This window comes from Megascapheus bottae, chromosome 15 (genome assembly GCF_031878675.1).
Source record: "Megascapheus bottae isolate mThoBot1 chromosome 15, mThoBot2.hap1, whole genome shotgun sequence".
Lineage (NCBI taxonomy): Eukaryota > Metazoa > Chordata > Mammalia > Rodentia > Geomyidae > Megascapheus > Megascapheus bottae.
The window spans coordinates 11482218-11503326 of record NC_143523.1 but is presented as its reverse complement, the minus strand read 5'-3'; the positions used below and the strand labels follow the sequence as shown (position 1 = coordinate 11503326).

Genomic DNA, 21109 nt, shown 5'->3' with positions numbered 1-21109 from the left:
CAAAAAACAAGGCTGCCAGGGGCTAATGCCACCCTGCCCCCACCACGGGAGGAAGAAAACACATTCTGGATCTCTGGCACTTTATGTTTTTGCTGCTAAGGAACAAATGTCGACAAGATATAGGGTGCACTGCTCTATTTGCCACCAAAATGCACAGAACATAATTTTCTATGAAGCTACACCAGCTTAATTGTGATGCATTAAGGATTATGTTCATTGTTTCTGAAACAGGGGAGAAATGAATAATTTATTTCAGACAAAGAAAATTCTTGAATATGAAATGCCTCATCTTTTAAAATTACAATTTGGAAGACAAGAATGAAAAAATACCCAGAGCCAGTGAACCTTATACTGCTAATAGAAAACAATGCTCTGACTGTTTCTACTTTGTTTGCAAACACTACATTTTTTAAACATTCTTGAGGATAATCAATGGGGAAAGAAACACCACACTCGCATCCATGCAACACAGGGTTCATGTCTTCCAGTGCTCGTGTTCTGTGCTGAGTGGATATTCTTTCTTCTCCCAGTATCATGCATTGACTCGCCCCAAATCTTGTTCCCAAGTCTTCTAGAACTTTCTTCCCCATATCCTAGTTTTGCCTCTCTCCTCCCACTTGCATGACACTTCACCCTGCTCTGCATTTTGTGGCTCATTATCATATCCCCAGCAACAAACACAGTGCCTGGCACACAGTAAGTTCTAGAAGAATAATAGCTGCTGCTACTTTTCCAGCAGATATCCATTTTGGGGAGGGAACTGAACTGATGATTGTCATTTTAGGTATGATAGCTGTAAGTGTTTCTTCTCCTTTAAAATTTTTTTTTTGCACGGCTAGGAGCATAGTCTACTGACAGAGTGTTCGCCTAGCATGCACAAAACTCTGGGTTCAATTCCTCGGTACCACATATTCAGAAAAAGCTGGAAGTGGTGCTATGACTCAAGTGGCAGAGCACTAGCCTTGAGCAAAAAGTGTCCAAGGACAGTGCCTAGACCCTAAGTTCAAGCCCCAGGACTAGATGTTTTCAGGGTAGAAAACATCTAAATCCACTCAATCTACTATTCTGTTTCATGCTAATGAGTTGAGGGAGGAGGTCAGGAGTTAGAAGGCTTGTGAAAGAAACATACTGGCAAGGAATGGCTTCTGGTTTCCTGAGCTGTTAAGCAGTGCCAAACACACTAAATAGGCTCTAAGTGTTACCTCCAACAACCCTGGAACTGCATCCTATTATTATCCCATTTATAGATAGCAGACCAAGAAGATTGTAAGCAACTATTTACCCGGGTTCCCACAGCTAGTGAGTGCCAGAATGAGGAATTGAAATCCTAGTATGCTTCACTCCAAGGCTTCTGTTCTTTATCACAAGGCACTTGTGTATTAAATGGTTTCCTGGGACCGTCAGGACATCTTCTCCTGCCTCTTCCTGTCTCCTCTCACTCCAGTCTCTAGAAGGACTGCAGGTGGTGGGTATCATGCCCATCTATGCATGTGAGCAGTCTCTGCCCAGATCTGGGTTTCTCTCTCCTAGAAAGCACCAGAAAAGGGTGGCACTGAGTGCCTCACCCCCAGCTCCAGGCAGTCACTGAAGCAATGTCATAACCACTCCCTGAGCTTCAGGAAGGACTGAGAGGCTTCCAGGGCATCCTAGGAACCAGGCTGTGTGCTGCAGAATGATGGGTTGCAGTCTCCATCTAGTCAGTTCATTATTTCTTTTCTAGAGTCATATACTATATGCAGAGTTCTACTCACTCACATTAACTTACTTTGCTCATTTCTGTCCTTAAGGGAATTCATCGAAGCCAATCCAAGGATCCTATTTACATCTCAGACATGGAGGCCTCTCACTATGCCCATAGTGAGTTCTTAGCATCTTAGAAATGAATTGGCAGGAGTGAAATTATATCACACTAAAAATCTGAAAACTGAGAGGCCAGAAATTAACCAAATTTTCTCTTCATTTTTAAATAAACATGTCATACGTAACTAAAATAATGTGTCATACCTATCTAACAATATATCTATTATATTCATATACAATAGATATGTAACATATACTATATACTAAATATAACATACTATAGGTAACATATAATCAATAATATTTAAATATATTTTGCTAAGTAAAATAGTCACACAATTCATGCACTTACTTTCCTGGATTATTCATCCTTCTGTGTATATGCAAATTCAAATAGATACATATACATATGCAACTAGCTGGATGCATCGCAATATGCTAATTAATGATGCCCATGAATTCTAGAGTCCAACTCTCTAGATAAGAATGTTGGCTCTGCCATTCTGTGGGCCTGTGTCTTCAGACCAGTTTCCTACTTGAGTCTCTGTGTCCTAATCCACCAAGTGGCACTTTGGGTAAGAATTACTGAACAAGAATTACACATATCTAAACACATTATGCTATTACATGTAAAACATCTGATGACATGCTTCTCATTTCCAGTCAGGTCATTCCTTTTTCCCATTCAAACGTTTTTGCCCTGCTTAAGCTCATGCAAACCAAAAACAATGGTTCAATTGAGGACTCTTCACATTACAGAAATGATCAAGAGTTTCTTTGAAACTTGGTGAAATGAGGACCAGTGAAATATTTCATAGACATCAGCTTTAGGAAACTTGCTGGCCTACTCCTACAAAGCATGCAATGGAGCCTTTTCATACATCATTAAGTATACACAAAAATGATAATGCACAAAGGGCAACAAAAAAACAGCTGGCCTGGTACTTCTGAGGCAAGTCACAGAGATGGGAAGGAAAAGTAGTAGCTGCGTGGCAGAAGACAAATGAATAGCATATTAGGTCACCTTAAAGTGGGATTCAACTATGTATTTCTTTCTTTACCACTGTGTAATGCTATTTATATGACAACATAACAAAAAAAAATGGCCCTAGGCATTCTGTTCTACTTTAGAAGCTTTCTGTCTCACACTGAAAATGAAAAAAGATAGAATTCACAAATTGCTTCTTTGGTTAAAATGTCTGCAGTTCCACAGGAATGATTTTGATAGTGTGCTTGCTCTGGATTTTGGTTGTCAATTAAGAACTCACCAGAATGCAGGGCTTAGTATTAAAATAATAGATACTGACATATTTCAACTTTAGAGGCCATTTGTCAAGCAGTATTTTTAAAAAAGGGAAGACCAGAGAACAGAAGTTGAGAGTCTAAGAGTTAGAGACCACACACACATGCACACACACACACACACACACACACACACACACACACACACACGCACACACACACGATACTGGCATATGTTCAAAATACTATTATAGAACAGTAAAAAGAGCACTGTGTTGGGAGTCAAAATGTGGATCTGAGCTCTTTCAGATATCACTGGCTGATTGACCCTGAAGAAGTTATTCAACCTCTCTTAAGTTCATGTTTGGTGACAAGGGTGACCAAAGGGAAGTTGTTCCCTGTGCATAAGCAATTGAGCAGAGGACACCCGGCAGGATTTCTGTGTAGTTACCAGAGGGACCCTCCATATGGCAGTCATTGGTCCTTTAAATACTGCAGGTTTGAGGACTATTCCAGTCTGGAATTGGCAAAATTCCAGAGGGAATTGTGGTTTGACAAAAAAAAAAAAAAAAAGGCCATTTTGACTAAATGATTAAAAGACTGGCCTATGCTAATGCGTGGACACAGTGGACCTTTGGCCAATTTAGTAGGAGTAAATTGCAATTGATTTTCAAAGAAATTGCTACTCCTCTTTCCTTTCCTCAGCTGTGTCACTCTCTCATACAGCTGCCTGTCACAGCCAGGTGTAACTGAATGCTTATCAACGAAGACCTCATAAGGCAATATGCTTGATAATGCAGACGTCTAACACATGCCCCCACAAGGAAGCACAAGGAAGGTGTGTGTGTGTGTGTGTGTGTGTGTGTGTGTGTGTGTGTGTGTGTGTGTGTGTGTGTGTGTGTGTGTGTGTGTGTGTGTGTGTGTGTGTGTGTGTGTGTGTGTAGGTACACGTTCCTGTTGATGTTTTAGAAGGCTCATATTCAGAAGCAATTCTGCCAGGAGGGTTGGATCCTTCTGTGTGTTTTACAATTTCCCCTGTGGCTGGAAAGTGATCCTAAATCGTTCTGATTTTTGCAGTCTACGGTTTGAAGAAAGATCATAAAAGAACATACCCCTAAAATTTCCCCCATGCTCTGTAGTCCTACTCTACAGAGCCTGGGAATGAGGGAAATGGTTAAAAGATCACTGAGATAAGAAATCATCATACTAAAGGTTAACAATGGCTGCTTTCACCCCTAATTTCTGATATGGTGATAGAGCCTCTTAGAACCTTAATTAGAATGGAAGGAGAGATGAAAGAAATACCCACAGGACATAATAAATTAGCCCCTTATGCAAATTACCCATTCGTTTTCATCATTGACCCAGCTAGTTGAGTCTCTAAATTACGGAAGTGGTTAGCTTCTTTAACAAATAAAAAAAAAAACCCAGATGAAAGTTGTTGTTTTTTTAAGTCTGGTACTGGGTGGACTTAGAGCAACAAATAATTTCTCTTTCTTTCCTTTCACACAAATCTGAAGGGGACAAAAAATAGGAAAAGTAACGTTCAGCCACTAGTGCTTGCTGTCTGAGAATTATTATTCACTAACTCTTGATCAGATATAGTAGGCACTCAGTCACATTTTTACCTGAGCCCCCATTGCTGTGTCTTTCCCTTCACTCTCTTCAGAGACAGATGGCATCTTGTCTTGAAGGGGGCACCAATCTGAGCAGATCAAGGGCAACAGAGGGGAGTGGAGGCAATGCCCAGAGATGGAGAATTCCAAGTAGCAATTTAAAAACAAACACACACCTAATTTTACTTGTCATCACCATCCTAGACAATTTATGTTCCCCTCTACTACAAATTTATGGAACTCTCAGTTTTCTTATCAGTACAATATGGAGACTGAACTAGAATGACCTCCAAAAGTCCTTCTGATCCTATAATCTGATGGTTTTATTTATTCCTGTTAAACAAACACAGTTCTAATAATTTAATTCATGTAAATATAATCTTATGGCATGCATTTTGTCTATCAAATTCACTCCTAACTTCCTTTTGTCTTTCTTACTCTCATCTTCCCCATATCCTGCTTTTTTTTCATTTGCTGACGATTTTTATTTTATCTTCTTCCATGTACTCAAAAGAAATGTCTTGAATACACTTAAGATCAAAGTAAATGATGCATCAGACAAATCATAAATGTTATCAATAAGAAAGATACATATGCCAAGGTCACCAGTATCCCTGGTCTAAAGACAAAGATTGAAAAAACAAAAAACAAGAGAAGGCAGGACAACCCAGAATAACACAACTGAATATGCAGACCCTTTGCACACCAAGGAGGGCAATCTGCTAAGAGATTATCTTTGCCCACTGTTCCCACACTGTAAAAGGGGTCCACACTTTGTAGGAAGAGCCAACACCAGCCTTCCAGTTAGAGATGAAGCTAGAAAGAGAAGACAGGGCTGCAAATGCCTGGACTCACTAAGACTATTTGAATCAAAAGAACTTTGATTCGATATCTTCTCTTGAGAATCTTGGTCCCCAAAATAAAAAGGATAAAACACAACCAACTTCAACAATTGGAAAATTTAAGAGATGGCAGAGAAATACTTCAGAGGTCTACGGAGATGGAATGAGGACAAGTATATTTGGCTATAAATAATTTTTCACCTGTAACCATCTTCAGTTCATGCAATTATCTGTCACTCAATGATGCTTTATCTCCCTTTCTCTGTAAGAGGACCCATAGTAACTCTGTGCAAAATATTTGTCTCCACCTTGACAGCTTTCACTGGTACATGGAGGTCTCTGTCTCAAGTAGTTAGATACCAGAACTATTCCTATTGCTTTACTTAGTGCAATGCTACTTTCAGGAAGTGGGCAGTGACATACAAAGACTAACCAGTTTCCTCCTGTCATTAAGCAGGTAATGGCAGAGTGTGCATAGACCAAGAGCCTATTTTTTTTTTTTGCCAGTCCTGGGCTTGAGCTCAGGGTCTGAGCACTGTCCTTGGACTTTCTCAAGGCTAGCACTCTACCACTTGAGCCTCAGCACCACTTCCGGCTTTTTTCTATGTATGTGGTACCGAGGAATCGAACCCGGGTCTTCATGCATGCTAGGCAAGCACTTTAACCACTAGGCCAAACTCCCGGCCCCAAGAGCCTATTTTTGTTGAAGAAAATGTTCATGTATGCCTGTGTGTACCTGTGTGTATACAGATAGATACACATATTCACGTAAAGAGGAAATAGCCGAAGAGCGGTCCACCAATGTGATTGCCCTCCCTTTCCGCTTGTTTGTAATTCCATATTGCTGGACAATGAAATGGGATGCTGAGGGCTCCAGAAGGAGAGAATCAAACCTGAAAGTAGCCTCCTGTGAAAGTGAAATGTGAGTGTACTTAGCAGAGCTTTGGAAACGGAAGTCTCTCCCAGGTTTAAGTCCTGCCCTTCTCAGAGAGCAATAATTCCTCTGCCGTGAGGGGCGGTGGGAAGATTTATGGTGTGAGGTTGGAGAACAGGAATCAGTGAAGCTGAGAAGGGATGGCTTACCACAAGAATCCTTAAACACAGGAAGAGCTCCTGCCCCAGGTGGACACCTGCTATCACAAGCTCACCTCAGACAAAAAAGCCTTGAGGACAGAGACTTCTCCAAAGGAGCAGCTGGAATGGGAATCTTTTCTCTAAAGCATAATTAAGCCTCAAGCAGGGTTAGTTAGAGGCAGAACTTTCCTCCAGGGCCTTTTAAATACTGGACCAATTTTTCTCAGTTTTGTTTTTTATAAGCAGTACTCCTAAAGGTCTGGATTGCTACTCTCTCCAACCCAGATTTGAGGAATTGCCTCTCTTGCAAGGCCCTTGAAGTCAGAAATGAGCCAACCACTAAAGGGATCTCAGCACACAATATTAAAATGGCCAAGGTGTTTTGAGAACAAGGACATGTCAGGCACTTGGTGTGAATTTTCCAGAAAGCATCATTAGTCCACAAGGACCCATTAAGTGAACATTCTCCTCACCCCATTTTACATCCAAGGAAGCAGAGGCACACTGAGCTCAAATGACTTGCTAAGTAAAGGGAGTGACACCGCTGGGCGGGGTTAGGTTGAGTGAAAGTCAGAGCATGTGTTCTTTCTCCAGAGAATGTGCACAGGATGGCAATGCAAACATTTCCACAGCACCCAACATCTGGCTAATCTACCCTATCTATAACACAGCGTGAGTATTACCTGGACAGAAGTCAGTCAGTAGGAGTCTGTGAAAGAGGATCAGAACCCTACCAAGGTACCCACATAAGACCTTGCAGTTGAGGAGATTCTGTTGCTCTGGGAGAAACAAGACACAGGGAGCAAAGGCCAAGACAAAATTCAAATAAGAGACAAGGTGAGTACATTCAGATAATAGAAGAATAATTTAAGATGCAAGCAATTCTGCAATTTTTAGTGCTGAACCTGCTAAGGGAGTGAGGCAGACAGAGGGAACACAGATGACTCCCAGTTGATTGCATAAATAATCACACAATTGATAATGCCATTATATAAGACAAGAAAAATAGGAATAGAGAGTATAAGGAGAAGAGGCAGGTGAGGTAGTGAGTTCTGTTCTGGACTTGCTGGTGTGGGATGTAACTGAGATACAGGCAGTGGATGCTGTCCACGACTCAGTGGGAAATAGTGGCTTAGAGCTTGGGAGAAGCCGAGAATGGGAGGGGAGATTCTGGGAAGTGGTAGAATCTACCACTTTTAGAAGATTTCAGGAATGGGAGAGGTGTATGGAGAGAATAAGCATCAGTAAGACACCAATTAGCCTCCAGTGTGGTTGTGTGTCTGGCGATACAAGCAATGTGACCCTAGCCAAACCACCTCCCTTTCTGATTTTAGAGTCTAAATATAGAGGGATAGACCAGATCTCTCCCATTCACACACTCATGGCTGATGGGTCATCTGCTCTGGGTGAGCAGGAGAATGCTTGTTGCTGAGCAGTATGCTGCATGACAAGCCAGTCTCTGACTTTCCAATAGGAAAGACAGACACATAAATAAGCCCTTTCAGTGTGGAGTGATTAACAGCTAACCATAAAAGCAAAGAGTGCAAAGCAGTAGGAGGGAGTCCTGAGAGGAAGTGCTGGGCTGGGGGAATTCCAGCAAACCCCTCAGAGCTGAAATCTGATCTTGGTCTTGAAGGGAAACTTCCTAAGCAAAGGCTAGGCCAAACACAAAGGTCTGAGAAAGTGATTTCACTTAGAATACCTGGGAAATGGTATTGACCCTGAAGCTCCAGGAAAGCTTAAAGGAGGCCAGGAGAATTAAGTTAGGCAAGGCTTTCTCAGCCTGCTAAGGAGTGACCACAGGCTCAAGCTGATAAACAGGATGTTAATATGGTTCTTGAATACAAGGACAACGCATTTAGAGAGCTGTTTTCAAGAGCTGGGTGAGAAGGAAAGGCCCTTTACATGTCTAATGGATGTTTTGTCCTAGTTTTTCTTTCTGATCTTGAAGACCTCATTTTTTTATTTTGTTTTTAAATAGTGACATAAAAATGCTAAGCATGGTTGATGATCCACAGACACAAGAGAGTTTAGGTACATCTTATTCTCAGAGTAAACCATTTCCAATCACTACAGCATCAAGTTCAAGATCCTACAACTCCAGAGACAGAGTCAGTCATAGGCCCTGACAGAGATCTGATAAAACAGTCAAAAGAGTGAGACTCAGCCTTTCATTAAACCATACTGGAGGTATTTCAATTCCTTCTTTTGAGTGAGGCAACTGGGGATTGAACTCAACACCTGTTCCTAGTAGGCAAGTGTTTACCACATCACCCACAGCCCCTAGTGCTTTTGCATCACCAGTGTGTCTTTCAGCTAAGATGTCACACTTTTGCCTAAACAGCCACAGATCTCTATGCTTCCCATCCAGCTCAGGCAATTCCAATCCTAAGGCTGTTCTATCCCTGAATTCTCCACACATGACTGCTGTATGTGAGGCAATTATCTTTGAGTGGAAGTAAAGAAGGGCTGGCATCATTCGACTCTGTATAACATCCAATATCCCAGTCAATGTTTAGAAACCTTGGAGGCTCTTTTTCTCTAACTGCTCAGGAAGAGCTTATCTCCTCCCTCAGATCTTCCACCCTGGGATTTTCCTTGCTGTTCACTGGACTTTCAAACTTTCTTGCTGCTTTGTTCTCCCCTTGTGGGGAATGAAAACAAAATTACCAACAGGCTCATCATCCTTTCAAATCACTATTTACTTCCTGCTGTTGTTTGAACTTTTGTGAAGAAGAAAAAGGGAGGGGAGGCAGAGGTTAAAGGGCAGAGGGCTGTGGCCAGGGGAGAGGCAGATGTTAAACTCCACCCCTCCACTTCAGCACCCACACAGCTCTGCCCTGTTCCCTCCCAAGAGACTTTGAAGCACTCCTCCCTCCACTCCAACATCCTCTCCTCCTGGCTCTCCTTTTCCTTTGTGAATTTCACATTCCAGAGCCCAGAAAACCAAGCTGGCAACCACCTGCAGTAAACTCGTTCAGCATGCCTTTAGTGGTAAAGGCTTTGCTTATTAAAGTTCCACCAGAAATAGGCTAAGTAACCACCTAAGTCTTACCTGATTAGCCTGCAGGACTTTTGTTCTTTTGTTTCAGAAGAATTTTAGTTTCTACAATATTTTTGCTATTTTTATTCCTTTCCTTGTTTCCTGACAGGTCACTGATAATACCTCCACATGGCTTTAATCAGGTTAGCAAGTAAATAATGGCTAACATGACTGATGAATACAAAGAAAGTGGAAATACAAGGAAGTCAAACATGTCTTGTTCAGTGGGATGATTCTGCTCACATTATAATGTATGTGGATAAACAAACTCTTCATGCTGGGTAGAGACATCCTAATATGGAAACTGAGAACTACCACATCTGTAAAAGGCAAAGACCCTGTTGTCCTGGTTTCTTCAGAGATTTCCAAGACAGAAAAGTTATTCTAAAAACTCAGATTCAACCCATGAAAAGCAGCATTTATCATCCTGCCTCTCAATTCTACAAAGACCAAACTGGCTAATATACATAATTCAAAGACTTAAAAATCTCTCAAGACTCCATTTGGCTTTCCTACACCCACTTAAGGAACATAGTCACTGTCAGAGGTCAAAGCTTATTAGTGCTGAAACCTAAAGTCAATGCCCTTGAGATATAAAATAAAGCTCCAGACAAAGCCTTCCTGGCTCTGCTTAATTCATGATGAATTTGGGGTTCTCAATAAGACAGATACCACAAACTCAGGTTCAAATTTGCTGTAAAAAGAGATGTGGCTAAAAGAGGGTTCTGATAAATGAATGAGTAAAACTTGGGCCACAATAGAAAAATGTTTCCAACACTTAAAAAAATATTGCAGATAAGCAAATGATACCCATTGATCATGCCACTTCAGGTGTGAAAATGAATACCAAGATTGGAAAAGTGATTCAAGAGCACAGGGAGAGTTTGGAGGTGACCTCAATCCTTCCATCAGAATCATGGTCTGTTAGGACTGGTGAATATTTACTTCAATTGCCTCATTAGACAAGAAGAAATGAGAGATTCACAGAGGGAAAAAATGAGCCTGTGAAAAGACTCTGATTTTAAAGCATTTCTGAAATTAGAACCCAAATGACCTTCTTTCTTCTCCGTTTCCTCAGTTCTCAGTAGGTCCTAACTGTCCAGTCATGTCTAGCCTGTCTGTACAGGCTAGAAGTACCATGCTTACGGGCAGGCAGTGGCAAGAGCTCTGTCTCTCAAAAACACGGGACAGTCAGGTTCATCCAGGAGCTCCACTGTCCACACATCATTCTACTTCTAACGTATTTCCTACAAGGGCACAAGATGGTGCATACACTTGTCTGTGCATTGTCATGCAGTGGCTGCTTAAGCCACTGGACCATCAGGGTAGGAAGCATTAGTATAGGGCAGTGAAGTGGAAATTATTCAGCATGAAATAACACTAAACATGTAGTCTATATCTACCCCTAACACACACATATATGTACATACACACACACACATTTTCCTCTAAACCAAAGGTCAAAATCATGTAAAACAGAAGGTCTCAACACCTATGAAGGACCAAGTCAAGGGTCCTTGTTAAAACACAGATTCTGATTTAGTAGGGCTGGCACAGAACCTGGGATTCTGGGATCAACTCCCAAGCAATGTCTTCTTCAAGGTAGCAAGGGACAGATGTTAAAAAAAATAATGAGTAAAACTTAGAATCTAACAAATCCTGAGTTCAAGACTGGTTGCACTACCTAGGAGCTTTGGGATAGTGGCTAGTTTCCTAACTATATCTCGGTCTCCTCATCTATAACATGGAAATGATAACACCTAAGAAATACTTGATGATGAATTACATAAGTTAATAATGTGAAGCTCTCAAGACAAGGCCTAGAATATAATAAAGGCTTAATAAATGTCAGTGGTTGGCAGCCTCACAGATTCACAAGGGCAGGGGTAATACATGGCTCACTGCCAAAACTGCAATAGCTGAACACAGTATGCACTTGGCCTATTGTGTATTCGGCCAATGAATAGATGTATATGTAATACACTCACATCTAGTATCAATATTTACAGGCTAGGTTCTATGATTTTCATCAGGAAAATCTTTCAGAACCCTAGGACCTTCTCAGGGGTAACAGACCATAATCTCATAGATTCTAATTCAAGGCCTAATTCTAACCACTCTATTTAATCACTAAGAAACATGTCATTAGTGGTGACTGTATACACTTGAGAAAGCATCTTAACTTTATTTAAATAAATAAAGATATCAGTCTGGAACCTATGCATCCTTTTTTTGGAACGTGTACATCCTTAAGAGGAATTACTACCTTGCTTATCATTTATAGGCTATATGAATGCAGGTATTATGAAAGACTTAATTCCAAAAGGTCACTGCCAAACCGAGTGGAGAATTGCAAAGGAAGACAAACACAGCCATAGGAAGCAAAGTAGCACTGGGGCTGTATCATATCCTCTCTGAAATGCACAGTTGCTCAGGAACAATTAGAAACAGGAGACTGACTAACAAATGGTACTGCTTAAATCTTTTAAATCAAAGGCAGACAGATGAGTCTATCCAAAATTCTTCAACAATGAAGGGTTCAGCCTTTCCCCAGAAAGTGGTATCATCATTGGAACAAATGCCATTCATTCAGCGGTGAGCCACTGTGTAAGGTACCCAGCATCAAGAATAGCATTGCCACCTACAGACAGAAGTGGCATTCCCTTTGCCAGGAGTCGACCAATCATATTTTAATGTGGAAAAATAACGCAGCCAAGTCATTTCCCTCCAACCTCTTTCAAACCATCACACCACATTACTTCATTTAGCATTACTTTAAGTCAGACAATCATTGCCAGGCATTCTTCTTCTTCATTATCCTCATCCTATTTCTACTTTCCTGGAAACAATGTGCCATTCAGGTATCTACTTATACACTATTTGAGAGAGAATGCAAGCCAACAGATTTCTAGCAGACAAAGGCATCAGAGTGGAAGTATAAATCTGCTTACCTGATATGAACGGGACCACCCGGAATATATCGGACAATCTGCTGTTAACTGGCTCATATGGGGAATCTTCGAGCAAATCATTTCCTAGAAACGACAGAAAGATGGGGCTCAGATCTGAGAAGCATACATTTCGAGCAGTGTTCCACTGCTCAATCTGAATTCTAAGTATGTTATGATTGTGTAACAAAAAGATCTGAAAACTTTCAAAGATTTCCAATGCATGTATTTGGCTATGGTTATTTCTTTTTATTCCTCTGCTTTTGTTGTCCTGTTCTCCCCAGTGTGCCATGAAAATACTGGAGCACAATCCAGCCTGATCTTGCCAGAAAACTCCCCCACTCTGCAAAGGAATGAAATCTGAGAAGAAAGAGGCAATGACGTCAAAAAATCTTGCTGGCCTCCAGGAGCCAATGGAAGAAAGGTGGCCCAGAGGAGGCCCTGATGACTGTATACTCCCAAAACATGGTATGTGATCAGAAATGAGGTGCCCTGGCTACACAAAAGTCCATCTCAGAAACAGGTTTTCATATAAAGATTTCTGGAGGAAGTGGCAGCTGACATGTCAAATCTGCCTATTGCAAAGTTTCAGCTTGAGTCCCAGTGGAAAATGGATAGCATGGATGTTTCTGTATGACTTACAAAGTCCTGCTACCTCTGACACATAAGTTCATATATATATGTGTGTATATAACCATATATATATATACATATGTATGTGTGTATGTTTGTATACCATTGGAATAGAGGGCTGTGATGTCTTTCTTTCCCTGAGCTACTTCTGTGTTAACCAAGGTTGAACCACAACAGCTGGTTCAAGACTCAGCTAATTTAAGATGACAAATGGTTTTTCACGCATGTGTCTCTGATCATGTCTGGGGGGGTGTAAAGAGAGAGTGGATTTTACTAGACCTTTTATACTTCTTAATCTCAGGTCGGGGGGGGGGGGGGAAGAAAAGAGGAAAAACTCCAGGCAAATGCTAGACAAGCCTTTACACTACTGTTCATGGAGGCGACCCACTGGCTGTCCCTGAGGAGAAGCTAATGGTTCCTTGGGTGGCCTTTAGTGGATTCTCACTCTGATGATCTATGTGACAGAAGGGTCCAGCCAGTAAGGTCCTGGGGGCTGAGCCCCCATGGGTTTTCCAACAACCATCCCCAACAATGCAGCTCAGCCACAGCAAACACCAGCTGCTGCTGTCTCCAGGGGCCAATGAAAGGCCCTCCTGCCGCAGCTGGGGAGAAGTGAGTGGAAGATGAGATCAACACACCAGGCCAGGGCCCCGAGGGGCCGCCTGCCTCCGGAGCTGGGCGGGCAGGGTGTGGGGACGGGTGGGGGGACTGGTGGGGGCGTACCCTGCAGGCTCTGATACATGCTCCAGTAGATGCGCAGGCAGTTCTTCTCCTTCTTCATGCCTCGCTTGCACCGACAGTTGTACAGCGATTTCTGCTTCAGGGCCTCCATGGCGCTGCGGCACTCATCCTTGGCTTCGAGGCCGGATGCCAGGCTGAAGTTGGTCTCCTTGCCCGCCACGCACTGCCTCAGTGTGCGGTACTTGGTGCTGCAGCTCTGCTCCTTCAGGCACTGATCGCTGGCCTTCACGCAGTCCAGGCGGTCCCCGCCGCTCACCTCGGCCGACAGGAGCAAATCTGCGGAGGGGGAAAGAGCGAGCCTGAGTACGGTCCTACCCGTACCCTAGACTCCAGGTCTTGGGGGGCCACCTCCCCCCGCCAAGGGAATGGTGGCTGGAGTTGCCATCTGGGGCGCCCTGGGCAGGTTACAAGCCCGCTTCCTTTGCTAGGGAAGGAAGCCCATGTCCTCGCCCCTGGGACCAGTCCTGCCTCCCCGCCTCCCTGTCCCGCGAAGGAAAGTGGCCTGGGCTCAGCCTGGGGGCTCCTTTCGGGATTTGCCCGGGAGCCTGCGAAGCTCCACCGCCCCAAGCTTTGGCTCTCGGGCGGCTGCCCCGCCTCCCCGTCGCCCCCCAGCTGCAGCCATCCCCGGCTCTACCGGGCCGGGCTGGGCGCGGCGGTGGAGAAGCCCAGGGGCGCTCAGGGCGCCGGGCGAACCAGGGTCCGCACTCTGCCCGGTGGGGAGCGCCAAGATAACATTAGGAGGAAAAGTTTGGGGTTTTAAAGTTTGATCTCTGGGCCCAGCGTTCTCCCACACTTTCACCTGCCCGGCCGCTTCCAAGGGCGCCGGGGGACCGGCGAGGAGCGTGGGGCCTGGGGCTGGAGGACTTCACCCCCAGCCAGGCTTGGATCTTTTTAAAAATCCACAGCAAACTGGAAAGCGAGCCGACAACGCCTGCCAGCTATGCGGCGCCACCGCTTCGGACACCCGGGGATTCGTGATCCCCTTCCCCAAGGCGAAACTTCTTTCTCCCACATCCACCGCACCCGCGCGGCAATTTCGGGGGGCCACTGCCGCAAGGCCCTCCCCGAAACACCTAGGGAATAAGAAAGCTCCCCGCGGCCTCGACTTACCCAGGAGCGGGAGCGCGAAGTACAGGGTCGCCAGGAACATGGTGCCGGCGCGCAGCTCGTCCCGCACGCCCCCCTCCCCAAGAACAACCCCGAGCCGCCGCTGGGTTTCGCTCGGGGAGCTCAGCACGCAGCGACCCCCGGAAGGCTGCGCTCCTCCGGTCGCCCAAAGTTCAGCTCCATCCAGTGCGAGAGGAAACTCCGATCGGTCAGCCGCCTCCACCGCCGGCGACTCAGCTCCCCGCGGGCGGGCTGCGGGCGGGGAGCGGTCCCGCGTTTAGGGGTTCAGATCCGACCCAACCTGGAAGGCAGAGCGCACTTTGAAATGAGAGCCCCGAGAACTGAAGCCGCCCCTCCCGGCCCTCTCCCCTCCCCCGCCCCCGCCCGGGGGGACCTCGGAGCGCCGGGTTAGGACCCACCCCCACCCGGGTCGGGGCGCGTGGGGGGGGGGGTGCGTGTGCTTGGATTGCCAGGGCTAGGGAGTCGCGTTACTGGAGGCTGGGGCTGGAGAGATCGGGCGCAGCGCCCCCCCCCCCCAAAGTCCAAAGGGGCGTTCGTGTGCGCAATCTAAGGGGCTGAGCAAAGAAAGAGACGTTACTTTCCGAGCGCCGGGGGCAGAGCCGGAGGATGCCCAGGGTCGGAGCCCTCAGAGGCGGCTGAGCCGGCTCCGGAGCCAGCCGCGGCGCGGACAGACCCCCTTCTCTTGGGAAGTTGGCCGCCCCCTCCTCGCGCCCCGCGCTCGCCCGCTCGCTCGCCAGCCCTCTGCATCCAAAGCACCAATCGCTAGCCCTGATCTCCGCACCCCTTCCCACCCCTCCTTCCCCCGCTCGCCTCTCTCCCCGGGCAGCCGGGCTACGGGAGACCGACGTCCGGACTGAGGCTGAATCGCAGATTCTGGGATTCCATCTCTCAGGGCGTCAGCGCCTCTCACCCTCGCCGCCCCGCGCCCGGGGCTCGGGCGCGTCCACACCGCCGCCCCCGGCTAGCGTGCTGGGCCGCAGCGCCCGCGCTCCCAGGCAGGTGCAAAGCCCCGCGGCGCCTCGAGTACCACCCTGCCAGACCCCCAAAGTGGGCTGGCGTCGGCCAGAGGGGAGGGAGTGTCGGGAGTGAGTGGGGAGGGAGAGAGATCGTCGATGGGTTCCCAAATAGAAACAGAAGGGAGAAGAAAAACTCCCATTGCTACCAACCTGGTCTCAAGTGACCGCGTCCAGCTGCGGTGGGGACAGTAGTTACTTATTCTTTTTTTGGGGGGGGGCGTTGTCTCCGCCCCCCTCTTTTCTGAACGGGCTCACTTTCTCTGAGCTAGGGGGAAAGAAAGGATGCGGTCATCTTTAGAGCTCAGAGAGCAGAGTTGGCCTGAACGACGCCAGAGCACAGTCCCGGGCTCTGGCGACCACGAGGATTGGCGGGCGGCCGAGGACGGCCTGGCCAAAAGCCCCCCGGCCTGATGCTGCCCCCCAGCGCACCGCCAGCCAGCTCGACGCTCTCACACACCGCAGCCGCAGATCCGCGCGCTGGGGCCCGGGGCTGATCCGCACACGAGCGCGCAGAGGACACGCAGCGCTGTGCAGCCAGCGGTGGGCGCTGCCAGACAGCCTCGTTCCCTCCCTCTCCCCCCCCCTTACACACACACAGGGCACAATGCACAAGGGTTCTTAGCGCAATCCAACCAAACCCTTCTAGTGAGCACAAAGTTTTCCCCTCCCCACGACACTTGGCCCAGCAGAGAGACACTCCAACCCGAGCCCCCGAAGCGACGCTCGCGCTCCACGCGTTCATCTCCTCCCGGGCTCATCCGTTCACAGCCACACGTCCTTTCCACCCGTGTCCTCCCGCGGGAGCCCCCAGCCCCCTCCCTGCCTCTAAGTCCCGTCACATCCAGCTTTGGCGGGGGTGGGGGGATGTATGATAAGGTGACCTTCACCTTGCCTGTTTCTAAAGTAAATCTAAAAACAAACCCAAAGGGCCGAACCTATACAAAGCCCTTCGCTCCAAGCTCCAGAGCCGCTCCTTCGCAGTCCCACTGCCCCACGCCCCGTCGGTTCCCACGCGCTTCCCTTCCCGCCAGCCCCGGGGACCGGGAGGGCAGGGGCGCCCCAAAGTCTACACTGGATTCCGGAGTCCGGTCTAGAGGACCCTCCGCCGCGGGTGGCTGGGCGTCTCGACACTGGCGTTGGAGATCTTTGCGGACGACCAAGTACATTTCTCTGCGAAACCGCGTCTGAATCAAGTCCTTGCGAGCCCAGCTGTCAACCCTGCACACCCATCACGCCAGACAATGCGCGTCGGCGGCCGCTCCTCTCCGCCCAGGGGGTTAATGACCAAGGGCACCGGGCCTGGGTGGAAGTTTGAGGCCCGGGTGCGAGGGCGGGGAGAAGTGCAAGTGGGATGGGTAGTTCTCTTTTCAACTGCGCACCAGCCAGACGCGCCCATCAGCTGCGGCTGCTGGCCTTGTGTGATGTGTATTGTTGGGGTGGCCAGAGTATCTCGCCTCCTGGCATATCCCCGAGCCCTGGGGACCTCCCACCAATCCAAGTTCCTTCTTCGCTGTGCGCTGGTCCTCCGGGACAGGTAGGGGGAGACTGGGGTCTCCTTCAGAACCACCTCCCCCAACAGACAGTACACAGATTTCTCGTGGGTATCAGTTGACAGTCGGTTGTTGAGTAAACAAAGCAAACATATGTCACATTTTCGAGACAGATGGTTCAAAACCAAGGGATACTTAAGTTCTCTCTTTCTCTGCTACAGGCTGGACTAAAGAGGACATGTAATTAAATCTTCCAATCAGTTTCTTTGTCTTCACTAAGTTTATTCTCCTCTTTTGACACACCAACCACACACACACACACACACACACACACACACACACAAATCCTGGGCAAAAGGGTTTAGTGAAAAGGAAATAAGAGTTTATCTGCAGCACCCAAATATAAATCAATCCTTCCCCCCCCTCTCCCTCCCTCCCTACCTCCCTCCCTCCTTCTCTCCTTTTAGTTCCATTTCGTGAGTGGAAGCAAATTTCCTTGGAAAGTCAGTACTCACAATTCTAATTTTCAATATCTGGACCAGTGGGTATTATTGCTGGCCTTTTGGGATGGTTGAATGACAGTAAATTTCATTGAAGAGATTGTCTACATCTTTTGTAAGTATTCTTTGTTTAGAAAATACTCTATGTTCCACTATGTGCTCCACAGAAATCTTTTAAATTAAATTTTAATGGGATGGAAGGAAGGTGGATTTTGTTTTCTCCAATTTTAAACATGAGACTTCTCTTAAGTCTCATTCTTACTGATGTTTACTGTTGTTTAAAAATAATAGTTAAGCCACTAGCTACTACAACTGTGTTATTCCATACAAAAGACGCCAAGCCAGGGAACAATTTCAATGACTTCGTTAAAGTTGAATACAAGGAAAAAAAATGTAGCTTATCAGTAGCACTAGTCAATAACCACTTGTGATTAGTGGTTACCACAATGTATAGTAGAAATGTAGAATATTCCCACCATCATAAAAATCTGTAGTGGATAGCACTCCTCTAATGTTGGTGTGACATTAATGTTTAAAATTAATTTTCAGAATAGTAGATTAGCAAAGGCATCGAGAATACTTTCCAAGCAATAGGAGTTATTGTTATGAAGAAGGAGGAGGAGGAGGAGGAGGAGGAGGAGGAGGAGGAGGAGGAGGAGGAAAATACTTTTGAGGATGTGGAAGAATTCTATGAGGACAAAGCTCAGTTGTGGTGGTATGTTCTTCACTTAGGATGAGATCAGAAAGCAAAAGAACCCAGAAGTAGAGAAATGAATCTGTCAAAAGATCCTCTCCCCTGGAGAGCTGCGAATAATATTTGTCCTATACTGTGCTTTTATTGACTTATTTTAGTCAATAAAAATACCACTGCTTTACAAGAAACACATGGCCAGAAAACCCTGGGAATATGGGAAGTAGAAAAGCTCTGTAACCTACTATATTAATGCTATGTAGATTTCCTTACAGTCTGCTATTCCCACATGTACAGGGCAGGATTGATTTTAGGATGAAAGGTGATATGTCAAAATAGCAAATATTAACCATTACAAAAGTTCATGCAATCCTTGATGACATGTTTCCTCAGCAAAAAAAAAAAAAAAAGTTTGTTTTAATACTAGAAAATTAGGTTCAATCTACCCAGGAGCCACGTGAACTGAGTAGCCTTCTCATGTTTTTGTTTGTTTGTTTGTTTGCCAGTCCTGGGCATAGAGCTCAGGGCCTGAGCACTGTCCTTGGACTTTCTCAAGGCTAGAGCTCTACCACTTGAGCCTCAGCACCACTTCTGGCTTTTTTCTAAGTATGTGGTACCGAGGAATTGAACCCAGATCTTTGTGCATGCTAGGCAAACACTCTACCACTAGGCCAAACTTCTGGTCCTTCTTATGTTGTTTTTTTTTTTTTAGCATAAATATGTTTTCAGAAGTTAACAGACAAATCAGTAAGTATGACAATGTTATTCCATGAAGCATTATATTGCTTTCTCTTGTTGTCTTGGCATGATAGAATATGATGTAAAAGATAATCATGCTGTTAAAAATGACACTGCACAATATCATTCAGGCTTTTTTTTAACAGAAGCTAGTTCATCAGAGTATATCATTTGACATTAGACAGTTGACAAGCTTATCACTGTAACTATACAAAAGCCTTCATCAAGCCCCAAATGCACCCTGCTTTTATTTATTTATTTTGGATTTTGCCTCTTTACTTTTCCCCATTCATTCCATCTGCCTAATATGAAAGTCAGCCTGCTACATTAGGTCCAGCCTGCTTGGATAGGCCAGTAAGATAACAAAGACCTCTTGTGTCAGAACCAAGAGCTGCCTGTAGCCCATGGCCTCACTGGAACCTGAGTCATATCTGTGGTGACATTGTTTTGTAGTTAGTTGGTCCGTCTGTCTCCTCAGTTGAAATAAGAGCTCCTTGAAGGAAAGAAGACATTGTAGCCATTTGCTATTGTTGCTACTGTACATCCAGCATTTAGACTTGTGGCAGACGCACACCTACCCACCAGAAGTGCATACTGATTACGTGGATAATGAGTGGTGCTCTTTTACATTTTCCCTGACACCATAATTTTACTGAAAGTTTTACATAAAATCCCTTTACTCTGTGAACAATACTAAATATAAGTACTTCATACAATTACTGGTATTTCGCTTCCAATAATAGTATCAAGTATGTATTATTCCTTTGGGGATTTGACATTTACGTTTTTTTTTTAAAAAAACACAAAATCCATTATTGTAATAGAATTCTCCTTTTCTGGTTCACTTTAATAGTAACATATGACATATTTCATTTCTGGGAAATGATAGCTTGCCTTAGGTCATATTGTAAGGCATAAAGCCAGCAGCAGAGTACTATTCCCACCTGAAGTTTCTCTAATCATCTAGAAATGTACCTCTCTCTGGGAGAAGGGCCAGACTCTAACCACTCTGAGGCCTTCATCTTCAAAGGTAAATTTTTAAAAGTCAAATTAGGCAAAATTATTAAAAATTTTCCTATAAACACTAAAGTCCTCTTGCAATTGTTTTAGAGAAAATATTAATCACCCAAATCCAAAAGCTGGCATAAGGACTAATACGCTGACAGAGATCTCACCCTCTAATGCTAAACTTTGACACTTAACACTTTAGCCATACTGAAATGAGCCAATTCTCAGGTTTCAGAGCCCTTTTCTAGGCTGACTATATCAGGAATTGTCATTTAGACATTATTTACAAATGAGAGTTTCTTATTGGCTCGCTGGATTCCTGACCCTTAGGAATCTATCTTTAAAAAAAAAAATCTTTCTTCCTCCTTAGTTTTCAAGTAATTTTCATTTTGTGGTGCTAATAACTCAGGGTGAGGATTTTAATGCATTTGTGGAAGAATATTGGTGAGAATTGAAGTCATTTGTACTTTGGCCTTCTGCCACAAAATGCATAAGGTGTGGGGCCCTGATGAAATAAAGTGCCTGTCATGTCTTATTGCTTAAATATATGGCGAAAGATATCCATCTTTGGGGGGACACTTGCAAGGGATTTCTCACCA

The 21109-nt window shown here is 45.3% G+C and overlaps 1 protein-coding gene across 2 annotated transcripts in view; it reads right to left on the bottom strand.

The window, feature by feature from the left end:
• Gfra1 (GDNF family receptor alpha 1) overlaps positions 1 to 15132 on the bottom strand; it is a 194937-nt gene extending 179805 nt beyond the window's left edge. For both annotated transcript variants that reach the window (XM_090345789.1, XM_090345790.1), the window contains exons 1-3: positions 15050 to 15132; positions 13922 to 14215; positions 12569 to 12652 (exon numbers count right to left, since the gene is read on the bottom strand). In XM_090345789.1, coding sequence (XP_090201915.1) covers positions 12569 to 12652; positions 13922 to 14215; positions 15050 to 15089 — 418 coding nt within the window. In that variant the 5' untranslated portion in view covers positions 15090 to 15132. The remainder of the gene's footprint in view (positions 1 to 12568; positions 12653 to 13921; positions 14216 to 15049) is intronic.
• Between the last annotated feature and the right edge of the window lie 5977 nt (positions 15133 to 21109).